We start from the raw sequence: 19,091 nt of genomic DNA, 5'->3' as shown, positions 1-19,091 counted from the left end.
GTTTTACTTGTTTTTCTGACTTGCTTTTTTGTTGAACCTTAGCACCTTCAAGACTCCTTGCCACCTAGACTAGAGGTAAAGTGGATGTCTTTGTACCCAAGCGTCTGGAGTTCAAGCGCCGGTTTGACCTTGTGTTTTTTAGTAAATATGAAATTGAAAGTTTTTTCCGTAAAAAATTGGGTACTCGGACTTTTGTTTGTTTGCTCAAATTTTGTCGTCGTAAGTGACCCATCGGCAAATTGTCTTGTGCTCTCAGCAGTTTTTATCGTAGATTGTAGTGTTTTTGATTTACTCCTGTAATTTGTAAAAATTAATAGCCCTGGCGTATATATTTTCCTGATTTTCCTTTTTTCTCACTTAAAAACTTTATTCGGTCTGAATATTTTCGGCTTATAAGTTATCGGCTCAGTAACATTATTTTGTGCGTTTCAAAAGCCAAAAAAAAGTGTTTTCTTCTTTTAAAATAAAATTGTCCAGGTAGTTTGTGTTTCATGATTTCAAAGTGCTTGAACAACTTTTTTGCTCAAATTTTGCGCGCAAGCGAATATAAAATGAAAGGGAAATCACATAATCATAAAAATTTGGAAATGAAAAAAGTTTCAGAAAACTGTCAAGAAACCTAACCACCTGTACCACCGGAGCCTCAAAATCTCTTTCGGACAACGTTTTTTGATGAAATTTTTTTTCTGCTCAATGGGCTTATACTCAACTTGTGTCGGGGTACTGGCCGCTCGGTTGATAAAAAAATTTATTTAGTGTAAGTGGTTGTGTTTCTTGACCGTTTTTCTGAAACTATTTTCATTTCCAAATGTTTATGATTTTGTGATTTCCGTTTCATTTTCTATTCGCTAGCTTGCAAAATTAGAGCAAATAAGTTGTTCTAATTTTTGAAATCATGAAACACAAACTACGTTAATAGGTTTTAGAAATCAAACTTTTTTTTGCTTTGAAACGCACAAAATAATGTGACTGAGCCGATAAAACATCAGCCGAAACCATTTAGACTAAATAAAGTTTTTTTAAGTGAGAAAAAAGGAAAACCAAGAAAAATATAAAACATCAGGGCTATTAGTTTTACAAATCACAGGAGTAAATCAAAAACATTACCATCTACGATGAAAACTGCTAAGAGTACAAGAAAGTTTATCGATGTGTCAATTACGCCGACAAAATCTAAGCTAACAAACGAAAATCCGACTATCCAATTTTTCACGGAAAACATTTTTAATTTCATCTTAAGTTTGTCTTCTATACCATGTACTTTGATAAGCCTTGAAGTTTTTTTTTTATATTTCTAGAAGCTCAAATTCTTTCTGAGCTATAAATTTTGTTGCCCGTATGATTAGTTTTTATCCATTGCGTCCAACAGGCGTTATAGCGCAAAACTGCCAACAGTTCGCTATTTGAGTTAAGATTTTTCAAAGATGCTTTTTGGTGGCTTGTTGAACAGTTTCTAATTCAGAGTGTGCTTGTTAACCGCCCAGCATAGGGCTTAGCTTTATAAATTTTTTTAATCGATGTACATATTTTGCTACTGGATATCTATGCGTAAAATATGCATGAAAAACGTCTAAGTTAGGAACCAAAAAACGGTTGATTTGAATTTGAATTCTTCAAAATCCTTTTTGTGAAGTTTTGATCCACTGATGGCGTTTTTTCTGAAGTTTTTTCTTGCTGTATTTACAGTTTAGTTTTGCCGTTTTTGCGTGTGCATGCAAATTATAGCTTCTTTCTGGGTATTTTCGTGCGTTTGTTACTTTTGGTCTTTGAATGGTTTATGTTTACCGTTTTATACTTTTGAAGAACTTGCATGCTTATCGGATAAAAAACTCATATTTCTTACAGTCAAGAGTGAGATGTCTGAAATTTGAGCAGATAATTTATACGACTCTGTTTGAAGTTGCATATGATGAATAATAAAAGCGCTTAGCGCCATGGCTTAGAATGTGTTTTTCCTTCCCGATTTTGACTACCTCAAAGAAATCTTGTAGGAGGTCAAATGTGTATCATTTGGAAGCTCTTTTGATCGTGATTCAGATTTGAAAAAAAAACATTGATTAAGAAATTATTTTTTTCTTGTTTTTGCAGTTTGTCACATAATTTAGTTTCCTTTTACTTGAGGAAAAATTATCTCTAAATTTAGAAAAATAAGATAAACTTCTGAGTTAAATTATTTCTGAATTTGATTTCTTTCTTGATAATTTTAATTTTTATGTTGAATCACTCTGCTATTTGCACAGCAACTGGATATCCTTGGCTTGCTTTAAATGGTTTTATAATCTCAGGAATAATCTTCCGTCAATTTATTCAATTTAATTCTATCTATTTTTTGCGATGATAACTGTGGTCAGAACAGAAAACGGCTGATCTTGTCAGTGCTTTAGATAATCTATTATATATTTAAATGCGGGCTTTACTGCGTCGCCATGCTTAAGCTTTTTCAACGTATTATTTTTGCAGGTTTAACGAAAGAATTTGTCACGTTTAAACTATATCGTAGATAGCAGATTGTAGAGAATTTATTTTAAATTTTCTAGTTTCATGTCAAGTATTATTTTATCCCTTTTGAAATTAGCAAGCGAATAGTGGATCTTGTCAGAGTTTTCCCAGTTTCCTGTCAAATGGAGGTTGCGAATTTGGCCTCCATTTTTGAACAAATGCCAAATCCTTTTAGCTTACGAGATACGACGAGTTTTTGATTTTTTTCAAAATTTTTCAGAAAACTTTAATTAAAAAATAATTAAAAACGTTGAAAATGTCAACCCTGTTGTTGGACGTTATCAGGTTACTTTCAGGGGGCGCAACTCTTGCCTTACTCTTTTTTGTTAATTGTTCAAAGAAATAAGATATAAAAAATTCCGGAAAATTTGAATTCACATTCCTTTTGTGAGGCCCTGACAGGTTACTTCCAGTACTTGCAATTTTGTCTCCAAATATTACTGTTCAAAACCTTTTAGTTTTCGAGATATGATGTTTCTGTGATTTTTTTTAGAAAAATTTCAGAAAAAAATTAAATTTGAATTTCGTTTTCAAATTTTGAAATTCCCAGCCTTGTAATTGGGGGCTCCGACATGGTACTCCTGGAAGTTGTGACTTTTATTTCCAAATGTGACCGCTCAAATCTTTGTAGTTCTCGAGATATAACGTTTTTTGTGATTTTTTCAAAAACTTTTCAGAAAATTCAAATTTGAATTTTTTTAAGTTTGAAATTTTTAACCTTGTGATTGGGGGCTGTGATCTCAGGGAATCTTTCCTACAAAAATGGCTGCTCAACTTTTTGTAGTTTCTGAGATATGATGTTTTTTATAGTTTTTTCAACAAGGATTTTTTAGGAAGGTTGATTTTGAAGTTTGTCAAAATTTGAAGTTCTCAACGCTGTAGTTGGGTACTCTGAGAGCACTGTCAGGAATTGCAAATATTGCGTTCAAATTCGACTGCTTAATGGCTTTAATTTTCCGAGATTTGACGTTTTCTGTCATTTAAAAATTTTTCAAAGAACTTAAATATAAAAAAACTTCACAAAATGTTACGGTTTTTCAAACTTTGAATAAAAAAAATTGAAATTACCAACCCTTTAATTGGGTTCTGTCAGAGTACACTCAAAGGTTGCACATTTTTTTTCCAATATATGTCCTGTCTTATGAGTTGTTACAAATTCGAAGCACCGGTTTTGCGTTACACGCTAGTTATTCGTGAAGTCCTCTGACTATTACACTGTTTTAGAGAAATTTGTTTGATTCTTCTTTCGTTTGTCTTTCGATGTTGTTTTGAATATTGATAATGTGGAGAAACTTAATATTCGGGCGTTTTCGTTTTCTCTTTCTGTATACCACAAATAATAATTGGAATGGGTCGAGTGATATATCATATTAAAGCCCTTTCAGTCGTTATTTGAAATTTAGTTCAATTTTCAATTATGAGCGAGGAAAGCGAGCGAGCTGGCTTATTTTGAAAATCTAAACCGGGAAATTTTATTTGAGCCCTCGCATTCAGTTTTTTCTCCAGTGAAATTAACTTTAGCACCATCTTGAAAAGTTTTTTTTTAATTTAATTTGTTTTATGTTTTTTTTCCAGTCGCTTGTCGACAAAAACTGTTGCCCAATTTTTTTTGTTCTGTGCATTTTTTCAGATCCTTTTATCACACCACGCACAAAAAAACCACACTTATTTGAATGAAAAACTTTTTTTAAAGAATATGGTCGGCTATCAACTTGCACAGCAACCGGCTATCTTTGTTTCTCTTTTTCTTTTTGTCGCTCTTTCATCCGTTGCTATTTCTTTCTTCCTCTCCATGTTCTCTCAAGATTCTCATTGAGCGGAATCAGACGAGTTGTTCGTGGTGACGCCACTACGAATTATGACGTCAGAAGTTGCTATCTGGAAGCAGCTCTCTTCTTCGGACACGACTCCCGCTCATCTTCGGTTCCTCTGGCTGAGAATGGATACCCCTGGAACCTGTCGGCAATCGTGAGGAGTCCCCAATGGGATGTGAACAAGTTGACGGGGGGGTCTGGAGTCCACTGGGAATGCACATTCAATGTTTCTCTCAGTGCGCTTCCCAAAGTAATTTGTGATTCACTCACGTTTCCGAAATTCTTGTACATTTGAAATAATTTTGCTAAACCTGCTCCTCATAAATTGTTTTTAAGCAAATTATATTTCGTATTTTCATCAAAAAAAAATATGAAAAAGGTGCCAAAATGAAGTGAAGTGGAGTTATACTGATTTTTGGGTTGATGTCACAGAAGCGCGAAATAAATTGGCTGTGTTTTACTACACAGCCAAATGTTTCAATTTATATTTGGTTTTAATTATCACTTCCGACTCTTTTGAATTGATTCATCAAATTCCTTAAACTTCAGGAAATCATACCTCAAATTTGGACGTTATAACAAAAAAGCATTCAAAATGTTTTTTTTTTGGTAGCAAACACGACTCTGCATATCTTTCAATTACATTCCGCGAGTGTTGCGGGCGTGCATGTACAAGGCACTAGCGAGGAAGTTCTTCTTCGACTACAACGAGAACTCGACACTGTTCTCCTCAGTGGTAGACTGGAATGCGTTCTACGGTGGGGAAGAGCAGATGAAAATGGACTCGCTGGTCGAATCATATCTCATCATTCCATTGTTCGACTCCAAGTATGAATTTTTTCCATCATCATCACAACTGGCAACAAGTTAAATATTAAGTTGGCAATGATGCCCCACACAATTCTGGTGAATTTTCAAGCTATTTTTGTCCTCATCCTTTTTTGTCTAGAATTAATCCGATTTTAAAGAAACGAGTTTGAAGTTTAATTTTTGCTCGTTTTATCATGTTGTTATCATGAGTCAGCACTATGTTTTGTTCACAAAAAAAGATTAATAAAAAATGCGTTTTGAAAACACCTTGTATATAGTTTGATTTTTATAATTCAATTTTAGAGTGAATTTTTAATTTTACTCAAGTAGTTTAATTTTCGCAGTTTTTCAGCGCTTTCTTCAGGATTTTCTTAAATGAAAAAAGTTTTCTTCTGTTGTCGAATATACCTAAATACATTTGTAACTAGTTGTCTTGTAATGGGTAACTAGACTTTTTTTTACCGTAAACAACTTTTTCTTAGTTTTTCAGTTTGATTTATTATCACACAAGCATAGCTTGTATTATAGTATGAGCTTTCTTTTTTTTCCAACCTAAGTCGCAAATATTGTTGCGATGTAACTGCTGCGACAAAATGTGTTCATTTTGAAAGTGTTCATTTCAAAAGAAATGAACATTTCAAAAGTGTTCATTTCAAAGTGTTCATGAAAGTGTTCATTTCAAAAGAAATTGCCTAGAATTTTAGTTTGAGAAAAGCTGGTTTCTTGAAAATGTATGGTTTTTTTAAATTTATTTCTTTGAGACGCTTTGGAGTTTTTTTTTAACTTTTGCAAAATTTTAAAAAGTTTTTCTGTTAAATTATTCTTTAATTTTTAATTAATTGCTATCAATGGAAAAAACGCCTACGCTTCCGTGTGCCTGCATGCTCATCTAGTCTCTTTTTACTGTACCTCTCTGTGTACAGCCTTCGAAAAAATCTGTTGGCGGATATTCGACCCAAATTTGTTTTTTCGTTTTCTCAAAAACTAGCCTGTCAAATCTGAGATTTTGATTTAAATGAATAGTAAGATTGTTAAAGGCCCCTCTGCATGAAGCGGCTAAGCCCAATGTTAATTACACAAAGTTATAGCCCTCGGGTTAGTCATGTTTTTGATTTTTTGACAGTTTTTCTCGAAAACTGACCCCCAAATTTAAGGTTGTGGGTTCAATAGGAAAAAGGGGCAGTGTGAAGCTCACCTGCAATATCTGCCACTCATAAGTTTTTTACACAAAAGTTCCCTCAGAAAAGTCAAATTTTTATTTTTTGACCTTTTTCAAAGTTTTGTCTTAGTTGCCACATCACGGATTTTTTGTGTTTTTGTTGAAAGCAACTATCATAATAGTTTCAAGTGTTATTCATTGTAGATTCAGCAAGGGTATGAAACATTAAAAAAATATATAAAATCATTGTTTTTAGGTTCAACTGGTGTCTGCTCAAAGACTGTCAGCTTTGTTTCCGCTTCGTTACTTTTTCAGTTGATAATTTAAGATTGAAATGTCTTGCTTGGCATGTTTGCCTAGAATTTTAGTTTGAGAAAAGCATATTTCCTGAAAATGTATGGTTTTCTTAAATTGATTTTTGTTTGAGACGCTTTGGATTTTTTTGATCTTTTGCAAAATTTTAAAAAGTTTTTCTGTTCAATTATTCTTTAATTTTCAAACAATTGCTATCAGTGGAAAGACCGCCTACGCCTCCGTGGGCCTGCATGCTCATCTAGTCTATTTTTACTTTACCTCTCTGTGTACAGCCTTCGAAAAAATCTGTGGGGAAATATTTGACCCAAATTTGTTTTTTTTTTTCGTTTTTTCAAAAACTAACCTGTCAAATCTGAGAATTTGCTTTCAATGAATAAAACAGTTTTTGAAAGGCCCCTCCGCATAAGCGGCTGTTCGAAATGTTTTTTACACAAAGTTTTGACTCTCGGATTAGTCATGTTTTTGATTTTGACAGTTTTTCTCGAAAACTGGCCTCCAAATTTTAGGTTGTGGCTTCAATAGAAAAAAGGGGCAGTGGGAAGCTCACCTGCATTATATGCCGCTCATAAGTTTTTTTTACACATAAGTTGACCCCTCAGAAAGTCAATTTTTTGATTTTTGACCGATTTCAAATTTTTTTGAATTTTCTCGAAAACTACTCTCCAATATCTGGGTTTTGGTTCAATCCGAAAAATGGGTTGTCAGAAAACTATGAAAACTTTGATTTTTTGACCTTTGTAAGAAACTTTTTGACTTTTCTCGAGAACTCCCCTCCCAAATCTGATTTTTTGGGTTCAATCTTCTGAATGATTGAAATTCTTCTGAATGAGCGTTTACGCCCAATTTTCTTCCACAAAAAGCTATGGGTCTCGGAAATGTCAAGTTTTTGATTTGTTGACCAATTTTTAGACTTTTCTCGATAACTAGCCTGCCCAATCTGATATCATGCTTAATCGAAATCACAGGTTGTTGAAACCCTTCCTTTATCATTGACTACGCTAAAATTTCTTTTGCAACAAAAAAATGGTCTTCAACAAGTCAAAGTTTTGAAGCTTCCGTTTTTTTGGAAACTTTTTGACTTCTCGATGACTACCGTGCAAAATTGTAAGGTTAAGTGTTCAATCGAGAAACCCAGCATTGGGAATGTTTTCTACCTTAGATACCAGGACTATGCTTTATGCAGAAAAAGTTATGGATTTCGGAAAGTCAAGTTTTGAACTTTTGACCGTTTTTCAAAACTTTTTTGATTTTTCTCAAAACTAACATATCAAATCTGAGATGAAACGTTCAATCGAAAGAATGGGTTCCAAGATTTTTCGTGCAGAAGCGGTGACTCATTCATTTTTTAAAAACGAAATGTAATATCCTTGGTAAAATTCTATTATCTCAAAAATTTTCACTCATCTTTTGTGTTTTAGTCGAAACAACTAAGATTTTGAGCAGAGTCCAATTTTTGAAATTACGCTTTTGGTCCGCATCAGTATAACAAATTCAAAAAATCAAATCCGTAACTCCAACTTTAGCTGGGTCCCTAGTTGTATTTTATCGAGACTTACGAAAAGTTTGGTTCAAGTTTCTTTTTCAACCTTTTTCATTTCTTCGATTTTTTATGCTTTTTACGCTTGCCATTAGCAAACGTTATCGAACTGGTGTTTAACAGAATCACTTGAATCGTTTTACTTTCGGTTTATATCAAATCAAAAGTCAGACGTTAATTCATGCATTTGTCGAGAGTTAATGCACTTGACTATAATTACAAAGGTCAGTGGTTTGAATCTTGCCAGTACCTGGTTTTTTGTAGCGGGAAATTGTCCATGCGTCAAAAAATCTTCGTCGGACTTCAGTTTGTCTGCTTTTTTGTCGGCGGCTTAGTTGCCGCAGCACTAAGTTTGCCTAAAATTTGAGCATTTTACTCAGCTTAAAAAACATCTCAGTGTATTCCGGTTTTAGACAAAAAAACTGAGTTTCAAGAAGTTTTGCATAGTTTTTTGCTATTTTTTTTATTCTGTTCATTAAAGTTTTTGGAAGTTGTTTTTTTTTGTAAATTCAATGAGTGTTCTGTGCAGTGGTACCACCCAGGCTTGAGACGAAAAATGCTAGAAGTTCCATTCCAGTCGGGACCTGTTTCTTTCTGGAAACTGAAAATTTTCGAATAATTTAGTCTTTGTCTGCTAATTTTGTCGGCTTAAATTTCGCAGAAAGGTTCGGTTTGTTTTTTAAGCATTTTGAAAGCTCTTTGTAAAGTTTCTTATGGTGCAGGTAATTTTTTTTACAGAAATCGTTTGTCCTTTTAGCAATTTTAGTATTTTTTTTTTGATAAAAAAAGCGATGTTTTGAAGGTTTATTTTCAATTTTTGATTTGTTTTTTCATTTGCTTAAAATCATAGTCATTCATTTTTGTATCGCAAATGGTGCGAAGCTCCGCTTCAATTCTGTTTTATTACTACTTTCGAATATGTCTAAACTCATTTACATCTTCAATTTAGATCAAATCATCACAGCGCGAATAACAACACAATTTGAAAACGAAAACAATTTGAAAAAAAAAAATGTATTTTTTCACAGCTTTCATTTTGTCTCTGTTGCCCCGTGCCCAGCTTCGCGTCTGTATCTTATAACTCGGACAATCTCAACAACTTTTTGAGATTTGTCTAAATTTTACCGTGAGTAAGGCAGTTAAATAAGAAATGGTCATAAAGATTTTTCAAAACAATAGCTTAATTTGGAAAAAAGTAACTATCTGTAAGTAACGCGATAGAAATGAATCTCTTACCCTTTCTCAATGTATGTGTTTTTAGTGGATCCTTCATTCTTAGTAGGAGCGATCTCAACTTCTGGTCTTTTCCAAGCAGTGAGATGGATATCAACATACTTTGCTCTCCAATTGGCTCAATCTATCAGCCAATGGGATGTGGTCTATCAAATGATGACACTGCATTGTTAGTCGTGTCCAGTTTGCGCTGTGACTCCTTTGGAAAATTGGAGTTAGGGACTAGCCTTGCTATTAAATATTCAAGGTCAGTGAAATATTTGAACCTAGAAAGCTTGTCCCTTCCCCAAAAATTTTTTGATGGTTTTGTTTGGTTTTCAACTTTTTTCTAAAGGCTTGGCCATCCAGGGTAACAAATAGCTCATATTTTTCAAAAAATACTGAATTTACAAATCATTAAGTCTTAAAAGCAACGGTAAGACGCAATAAGCCGAATAGTTTGTATGTTTGCTCTTCTTTTTGTCAATAAATGGTCTCTTTTGAAGATTTCCTCGTAGTGATGAGAGTGCCGAAGATAAAATACTGCCAGATTTACAAAAAACTGCCAGTAGCGACCTACACGACTTTTTCAAGGAATTTGATTGGTCCAATAAAAGGGAAGTGGACCAATTAGAAACGGAGTTGGATATTCTGAATAATGATGACGTGTCGGCTAAAGAAATCAAGAGTGTCCCAATTTGGCTGTGCTTGAAACTGTTGACCTACAAGTACACCAGCGAAGCTGTGAGGAAGTTTGCTATTCGAAATCTGAAAAGAATCGACAACAAAATGTTGCGTCCGCTTATGACTGCTTTAGTTCAGGTTAGCAAATGTTTGATTCCTGTATTATTACTAACCTTGGAGAATGTATTGTTATAACCCTTGCGATAAGCAAGGGTTTTGCAATCGGGGTACTCGACTGCAGCTATAATTTTTCGTTATTCACTGTTGGAAAAGTTTTTTTTTTATATATTTGAACTATTAGCTTTTTGCACAACTCACAGGCCTGGATTGCTCTAAGTTAGAGCGAGCAAAACCTGCGAGGGGCGCGAAACCTTGAATAAAAACCGCAGAAAAAGTTTTAGAAGAAAAAAATGCATTTGAAGCTTCAATTGGCGCTTCCCTGGTGTCAAATTTTTTCCTGGAAGAACTGTTTCCTCCAACTTAACTCGCATAAATTAGTGCTCAACATAAGTGCTCAAGTTTACTAATCATGTGCAGCATTAAATTATCCGGCCAAAATGAACAAAAATTAAACTGCGTTGTTTTTCAAATTGGGTTTTGAGATTACACAATAAGTCGAGAATACAAAACAAGGCGTAAAATTTTACCAAAACTTTTATGGTGCAATTTATTTTATGGTCCAGAAATTGTTTTTAAACAAAGATTTTAAGTTTAATGTAGTAAAATTGACATTTTTTGACTATAAAACCAAAATTTATTCATTTATGAAGATTTTTGGAGGTCACACTGGAGGTCTTATTCAGTGTTGGACTGAATAAGAAGCTATCTTTGATATAATTTGCCTAGCAATTAGCCCATTAGATTTAGCGTATTTTTGATTGACTAAAAGAAACCAAAAATGACCCGGTTTTGGGATAAAATTGTGGACCCGGAAATTGCAAAGAAAAAAGCACCATAATAATTCTGGTAAAGTTTTAAGTAACTTTGTTTCTCTTCATGTTTTGCCTAATCTCAACCCAATTTGAGAAAAAAGCGTTTTAAATTTCAAGTGTTATTTATTTTGCCTGTATAATTTAAATCAGCTCTGTACTGCTCATGTGTTTAATCTGCAAGTGTTTTGTCTGCTTTTTTGGCTGGTGTTTGGCGGATAGTAACAGCATATGGCGCAATTGTCAGAACAGTAGATCCGAATCTGTGTGTCGGAGTTTCAAATTTTGTATCCGGAATTTTTGAAAGCATGTTGATTGATTGTTTCTTTTTCTTGCAATCTTTATTTAAATTTTCAATTGAATGCAAGCTCTCTCCTGGTACATAATCACAATCTGTCAGTTGCATACGGACCATTCTAAACTTGCGAGTTGTCATGCTTGTTTTTTCAAAATTTTCAATTTGTACACATGCGGGTAGGAATTGTAATGAAATCGCAACATAGAATCTAGCAGAATCACTGAATCTTTTGTCTTCTTTTTTTTTAACATTGAAATGACATATTTAGAGTCTGCTTGCATTTCAAATATTCGTTCTGTTCGGTCTTAATGGTGTTTTTAATGCTGTTTGTAATATTATTAACTCAATTCTGTGTAATATCTACCTTTTTCTGTTTTTAAGATTTTTTTGCTAATATTATACCGGAAATTGCATTTTTGCATGCTTTGCTAATTTTTGCTCAAAAAAAATTGATTCAAAACAAATGAAGACAGCGTAGAAAATTTTTGTTATAGTTTTTTAAAGCATTTGTTTTTGACTTCGTGATTTTTGTCTTATTTTTTGTCTTTCAGTTGGCATTTTTGCCTGCTATCTTTCTATTGTGTCGCAAGGGGCGAGAATTCCGCTTCGCTTCTGAGCGAACTCTGATAGACTACTTTATTTTTCAGGCACCAGGGTTTCCTCCAACAAATGTGATATTTTAGGCGCTCAAATTTGAGACTTCAGTGGACAATGAAGTAGTTCATTTTCTGTTCACACGCGCCCTCTCCCACTCCCAGTTGGGCTACCAGCTCTGCTGGATTCTTCTGGTCGAGTGTGAACATACTCACTATCGGGGCTTGTACGTTCTGCTGTTGCAGACGTTCTTACAAAACTGCAAACCACGAATATGTGTAAGTTTTTATCGACATATCTTTTGTTATTCAATAAGTCTAGATAATTTTAAATCTCTCGTGCTTTTCCATGTCAGGAATTGTTTTTAATTGTCGATGAACTTAGCGAAGACTTCTACATAGGTCTTCTTTGTCTTTTTTTTTCTCGAAAACTCTTAAAATTTGTTCATGCTTAATTTCAACCGGCAGGGTTGGTAAGAACAAAACAAAGGTGTTTGAAACACTATTTAAAAGATTGTTTGAATTTGTTTCAGCATCAATTTTTGAAAGCTCTTTTGACCGACCGAGAGATGTCAAAATGGGCCAAAAGTGTTCAATTAGCCTACCACAAATATTCGCCTCAAGCGGCCCACTACTCGCTCATGCGAAACATATCCGCTTTCGAGGGATCCCCAGTGCCGTATGAGTCGGCTAGAAGTTGCTTCTACGTATCGGTCGATTCCTGGAACTGCTTCAATGACAGCTCAACTTCGAATGAAGTCAGCAAAAAGGAAAAATTTGTAGTGCCCGTATGCAATTTGTACAATCCGCGTGACAATGTAGTTTCAATTGACAAAGCAAAATGCAAAATTATGAACTCTAAAAAGGTAAGTTTGTGCTGTGTTCAGAGCTTCATCTTCAGTCATCTCTCTAAAATTCAAGACATGAAAATGTCGTAGTTAACGACCCGTTGTTATTTCATGGCATTTTGTTCTGACACAAGTTAAGAGAATTTTAAAAAAGAGTAATAAAAGTTGCGAAGCTAAGAAGCATGCAAAAATGGATCGCACGGTTTTGAAAAAAAACGTGTATTTTTTGGGCTCTTTTCCACTTCCACTCACAATTCAAGTTTTTCATTTTCTTAGTCGTTTTACGTGTTGTAACGGCTAAGTGTGTGATGTTACGGTGTAAAGCTCGGATATCAATTTTGTTCACAATTGTTAGTTTGTTCGCCATGCAAAATTTTATTGCATCATGACAATGTAAAATAATTTTTCGAAATTTAATTTCAAGTGGAGGAATAGGTGGTGAGGAAAAGACATTTTTGACATTTGAGCTTAATATGTACATAGTCGAAACTTTTTTTGCGCGCTAAGATATGATTGCCCTTGCGATAAGAAAGGTATTGCAACCGGGTACTAGACGTTTTGTTGTAAATAAATTTGTTCACAGATTTTTGTAAATTTTTGTGTCACTTCAGCATGTTCGTTCTAAATTGTTGCAAGCCTAATTGTTGTGATAAACTTATTAGATAGCTTCATTGATTGAATGCATATGATGGATACTGAATCTAATGATGAGATGAGCATTTCCCAATCAATGAGAAGGGCAATACAAGGAATGGCGAGTAATTGAACAAATCAACGAAAACAAATAAAGGAGCTGCACGAACGCCAAGTTTTAATGGAAGAACGTATCATCCAAAATAGTAATGACTTATACTATGTTAGCTGCCGGGTTGTCGAAGTCGAAATGTACTCGCGCAAATTGTGCCTCATATTCAACAACCTCAGTTGGCAAGGTGACCCCATACAAACTGCGCTATCCGTTCTCAGCACGTTCTTGAACATCAACCTCAAACCATCGAATTTCGCGGCCTGTCACCCACTTGGACCACATCACAACGTGACTTTAATAGTGAAATTTATCTATCATGCCGACAGGGACGTAATCTGGTATCGACGAACGTGGCTGATGGGTATTGTTAACCAAAATGGATAGCCACTCAGCATCGAAGAATGCCTGACACCTAGGGATCGAGGTATCAAAGAAAAAGCCAAGAGAATGGGAGTTATGTCCCACACTCATAAGCAAGACGTGTACACTTTTAATCAAAATTTACCGAACTTCAATGCTGTACGAGTTACTTCTGAAAACGAACTATCAAGTTTCATCCGAAAGAATGGGGAATGCAACTCAGATGCAGATGTTGTTTGCATATCCAACGACACAGTGCAGCAAACTTCGTTATTATCGCGTCCGCCGCCGGTTATTCGGAAGCCAGATTCGTGTAAAGATCATTGCAACAAGAAACGAAAACTAACTTTATCTCCTGTGTTTGAAACGAACCATGTAGATATTGTTGGTGGTATTGTTACGGCTCTCTTGCCAGCTTTATCTAAAGCAGTGGGGGGCATTAGCAACTCGGGCTGAAGTGTAATAATCAATCGCCAAATTCTGCTTCGAGTGATGGGACTGAAATCGACTAGGGGTTTCAACCCAAGGAGCCAGATGATGACACTTGAGCCAATGATGAAGGCAAGGGATGACAAATGTGCAGTGATACATTTAAACATACGTTCTCTTAATCGCAATTATGGTGAATTGGTTCCTTGTTTAAGTTCTCTATCTTTTAATCCTATAGCTATTTGTCTCTCTGAAACTTAGCTCAACGATGAACAGCATGATCCAATGCAATTTGAATAATAATTATACAACTCTTGTAACAACAAATCGTACACAAAGAGGTGGAGGTGTTGCTATATACTTAAGAAATGACATAAAACTTGTATCAAAAATTCAGTTGGAGCTCTAAATTTTGAGCTAATTTGTTTTAGCATTGCTGCATTAAAAAATTCTTAAACTCTTGGGTGCGTATATAGACCTCCAGAGTCGAAGCTTACAGATTGTTGTCCGGAGTTGGATAATTTTCCCGAAAACTCAACAAGTAAAAATTTAATCATTCTAGGAGATTTTAATATTGACGTCTTTAAAGAGGGCAACATGCAGTACATGTATCGATTTACTATAAACTCAATTAGCCTCCGTCAAGTTATAAACAAAGCTACGCGCGTGACTGCTTCAACTTCCTCGTGTATTGACCCTATACTTACAATCCTCGACAAAAATAAAGTTCGTTATGCCGGGGTTATTGAAAATACAATATGCGACCACTCTGTTTTTTTTATTGAACTGAATAATCTATTCAGTAGAAAATGATCTGAAAAAATGACGCGAAGTCTAAGTTTTTTAAAATCCGAAACTTTAATAGATAATTTTAATGATGTTCTACAACCCGAACTCACTATATGCAAAGTGGACTCTGTCGAATCTTCGACTCATCATTTGATCCTAACATTAAAAAAAAACGGCTCCGCTCAAAAAACTAAAATTATTCTGTCATGAAAATTCATGGGTATCGAATAAATTAAAAAATACCATCAACAAAAGAAATGAATTGCACAAAAAAATGGTTTCAAATCGTAGTTTCACTTGACTTGAAAAAGCTTTTGATACTGTTAATTAGACGATATTACTTGAGAAACTCGACGCGTATGGAGTATGCGGTCCGGCATTAAGTCTCGTAAAAAACTACTTAACAGACCGATTCCAGTTGGTAACACCGGACCAGTTCAGCTCAGATATTTACCGGTGAAATGTGGGGTACCTCAAGACTCAATTCTTGGTCCAATACTTTTTCTTATTTATGTTAACGACAGGCATCAAATGTGCAAGTATTTCAAAACTGTTCACAACGGAGATGATACCGCTCTGATATCTAACTCAAATGAAAATTCTCTGCAGATCGATCTTGACCCAAAACTAATACTGGTTAAGCGCTAGTAAACTTACTTTGTCCGGAGTTGGATAATTTTCTTGTTCTAAACTGTCTATACTTACGTTTATGCACTGAAGAGGTTTATTTTTATTATTATTAAGATAAACTATTTTTGGTTGATTCTTAGCCTGCTGGGTGTCTGGCCTGTTTTTGTCGGTTTTCTCACCGACAGAATTAATTACCTTTTAGTTACCCCTGGTTTTTTCTATTGATTACTGGTGTTTTTCTCTTTAATTCGATATGCGTCTGCCAAAAGTTGTTTCAAAGCTCAGAACAAGCCTCACAAATTAAGAACTTTCAAAAACTCATTATTACTCCTATTTTAAACCTAAAATTCAGTTTGGAGTTTTGGTTTATGGTTGCGCAAATAAAACTGATTTGAGCAAAATCAAGCTACTGCAAATTTTTTTTAAGATTCATTAATTTTAAAAGCAATTTAGAATCTAGCGATCATCTTTTAATTGTCTTAAGTTGTATGTATATGATCTACTTAAGTTGACAATGAAATCAAAAGCTTGTTTGAATTCAGAGTACTTTTCAAAACATTTTGTTGAAAATGCGAATAACTGTAAAAGCAGATCAAGTGATCAGAACCTGTTATATTTAAAGTCAGTCAGAAGTTCGCCCAGAAATCATTGAAAGTTAGAGGAGCAATGTTATATAAGCACGTGAAAAAGTCGCACTTAATCCCTTTGAACAATATCATAACGTTTGATAATCAAATAGAAAACTTATTTTTCTGATTGAGCTATTGTTTGTGATGACGAACACAAAAATTTAGTACTTTGTCTATCGCCATACACGTACTTTTGAAGTATGTGATCATTTGCTACCTGCCTGAGAAAGGGTAACCAAAGAAAGGTATACTTTGCCTGTCGGTTGTCCTCTTTGGTGCGAAAACTGCCTATATGTACGTTTATGCACTGAAGAATTTTTATTATGATTTTTTTTTATTAAATATTTTTGGTTGTTTTTAGCCTACTGGGTGTCTGGCCTATTTCTGTCGGTTTTCTCACCGACAGAATTATTTTACTTTTAGTTACCCCTGGTTTTTTCTATTGATTACCGGTATTTTTTTCTATAAGTCGATTTGCTTCTGCCAAAAATTGTTTGAAAGCTCAGAACAAGACTCACAAAATTCAAAATGTTCTTTCTAACTTTTTTTGATTTCTTTTTTTCCCAACAGCACCAAACCTTATTTGCTGCTTCAGGGCCGCTTTATATCTCAAATGTTTTTATGACGACTATTTCATTACGAGGGCTATGTGTGTCATTTGTGATTTTGCAGATTCGTTGATTCTGACTTTTCAGCGCTTGTGTTGTAATTCGAGTTCTATTTAAAATCCAACTTAGGTCGCAAATTTTGGCAGGACAATTCTACCGGGACGCCAAAACAACCGTGACAATTGTTGTTCAATTGAAAAACCCAGTTTTAGGATTTTTATATGTTTAAGCGGCCACAACCTGCTTTTTGCAGAATTGTTGTGAGTTTTTTAAGCTTCTTTTGACCGTCTTTAGAACTTCTGACTGTTGTATAGAATTCTTATGAGTTCTCTGAAAATTTACACAAACAAAATTGAGAGGAAAAATTCAATTCAATGAACCGCTTGCCATAAATGTTCCTTCAGAAGCGGCGATTCCTTTATTTTTAGTAATCTTATGTTATCTTCTTGGGAAAATTGATTATATCTAAATTTTCAACTTTTTTTATTGAACTGAATAAGCTATTCAGTACAAAACGATCTGAAAAAATGACGCGAATTCTAAGTTTTTTAAAATCCGAAACTTTAATAGATAATTTTAATGATGTTCTACAACCCGAACTCACTATATGCAAAGTGGACTCTGTCGAATCTTCGACTCATCATGTGATCCTAACATTAAAAAAAACGGCTCCGCTCAAAAAAAAACAAAAATTATTCTGTCATGAAAATTCATGGGTATCGAATAAATTAAAAATTACCATCAACAAAAGAAATGAATTGCACAAAAAAATGATTTCAAATCGTAGTTTCACTTGACTTGAAAAAGCTTTTGATACTGTTAATTAGACGATATTCCTTGAGAAACTCGACGCGTATGGAGTATGCGGTCCGGCATTAAGTCTCGTAAAAAAATACTTAACAGACCGATTCCAGTTGGTAACACCGGACCAGTTCAGCTCAGATATTTACCGGTGAAATGTGGGGTACTTCAAGACTCAATTCTTGGTCCAATACTTTTTTTTATTTATGTTAACGACAGGCATCAAATGTGCAAGTATTTCAAAACTGTTCACAACGGAGATGATACCGCTCTGATATCTAACTCAAATGAAAATTCTCTGCAGATCGATCTTGACCCAAAACTAATACTGGTTAAGCGCTAATAAACTTATTTTGTCCGGAGTTGGATAATTTTCTTGTTCTAAACTGTCTATACTTACGTTTATGAACTGAAGAGGTTTATTTTTATTATTATTAAAATTAACTATTTTTGGTTGATTCTTAGCCTGCTGGGTGTCTGGCCTGTTTTTGTCGGTTTTCTCACCGACAGAATTACTTACCTTTTAGTTACCCCTGATTTTTTCTATTGATTACCGGTGTTTTTCTCTTTAATTCGATATGAGTCTGCCAAAAGTTGTTTCAAAGCTCAGAACAAGCCTCACAAATTAAGAACTTTCAAAAACTCATTATGACTCCTATTTTAAACCTAAAATTCAGTTTGGAGTTTTGGTTTATGGTTGCGCAAATAAAACTGATTTGAACAAAATCAAGCTACTGCAAATTTTTTTTAAGATTCATTAATTTTAAAAGCAATTTAGAATCTAGCGATCATCTTTTAATTGTCTAAAGTTGTCTGTATATGATCTACTTAAGTTTACAATGAAATCAAAAGCTTGTTTGAATTCAGAGTACTTTTCAAAAAATTTTGTTGAAAATGCGAATAACTGTAAAAGCAGATCAAGTGATCAGAACCTGTTATATTTAAAGTCAGTCAGAAGTTCGCCCAGAAATCATTGAAAGTTAGAGGAGCAATGTTATATAACCACGTGAAAAAGTCGCACTTAATCCCTTTGAACAATATCATAGCGTTTGATAATCAAATATAAAACTTAATTTTCTGATTGAGCTATTGTTTGTGATGACGAACACAAAAATTTAGTACTTTGTCTATCGCCATACACGTGCTTTTGAAGTATGTGATCATTTGCTACCTGCCTGAGAAAGGGTAACCAAAGAAAGGTATACTTTGCCTGTCGGTTGTCCTCTTTGGTGCGAAAACTGTCTATATGTACGTTTATGCGCTGAAGAATTTTTATTATTAAATATTTTTGGTTGTTTTTAGCCTACTGGGTGTCTGGCCTATTTCTGTCGGTTTTCTCACCGACAGAATTATTTTACTTTTAGTTACCCCTGGTTTTTTCTATTGATTACCGGTATTT

General features: G+C 34.4%; 1 protein-coding gene across 1 annotated transcript in view; it reads left to right on the top strand.

The window, feature by feature from the left end:
- LOC134854839 (uncharacterized) overlaps nucleotides 1–19,091 on the top strand; it is a 94,011-nt gene that overhangs the window by 26,255 nt on the left and 48,665 nt on the right. The window contains exons 8-13 of the mRNA XM_063871198.1: nucleotides 4,305–4,563; nucleotides 4,927–5,141; nucleotides 9,396–9,614; nucleotides 9,853–10,168; nucleotides 11,941–12,129; nucleotides 12,384–12,716. Of these exons, the coding sequence (XP_063727268.1) occupies nucleotides 4,305–4,563; nucleotides 4,927–5,141; nucleotides 9,396–9,614; nucleotides 9,853–10,168; nucleotides 11,941–12,129; nucleotides 12,384–12,716 (1,531 nt within the window). The remainder of the gene's footprint in view (nucleotides 1–4,304; nucleotides 4,564–4,926; nucleotides 5,142–9,395; nucleotides 9,615–9,852; nucleotides 10,169–11,940; nucleotides 12,130–12,383; nucleotides 12,717–19,091) is intronic.

The sequence above is a fragment of the Symsagittifera roscoffensis genome, chromosome 9 (assembly GCF_963678635.1).
Source record: "Symsagittifera roscoffensis chromosome 9, txSymRosc1.1, whole genome shotgun sequence".
Taxonomy (NCBI): domain Eukaryota; kingdom Metazoa; phylum Xenacoelomorpha; order Acoela; family Convolutidae; genus Symsagittifera; species Symsagittifera roscoffensis.
Note: the sequence above shows the minus strand (reverse complement) of the source record. Positions and strands in the feature narration are given on the sequence as shown.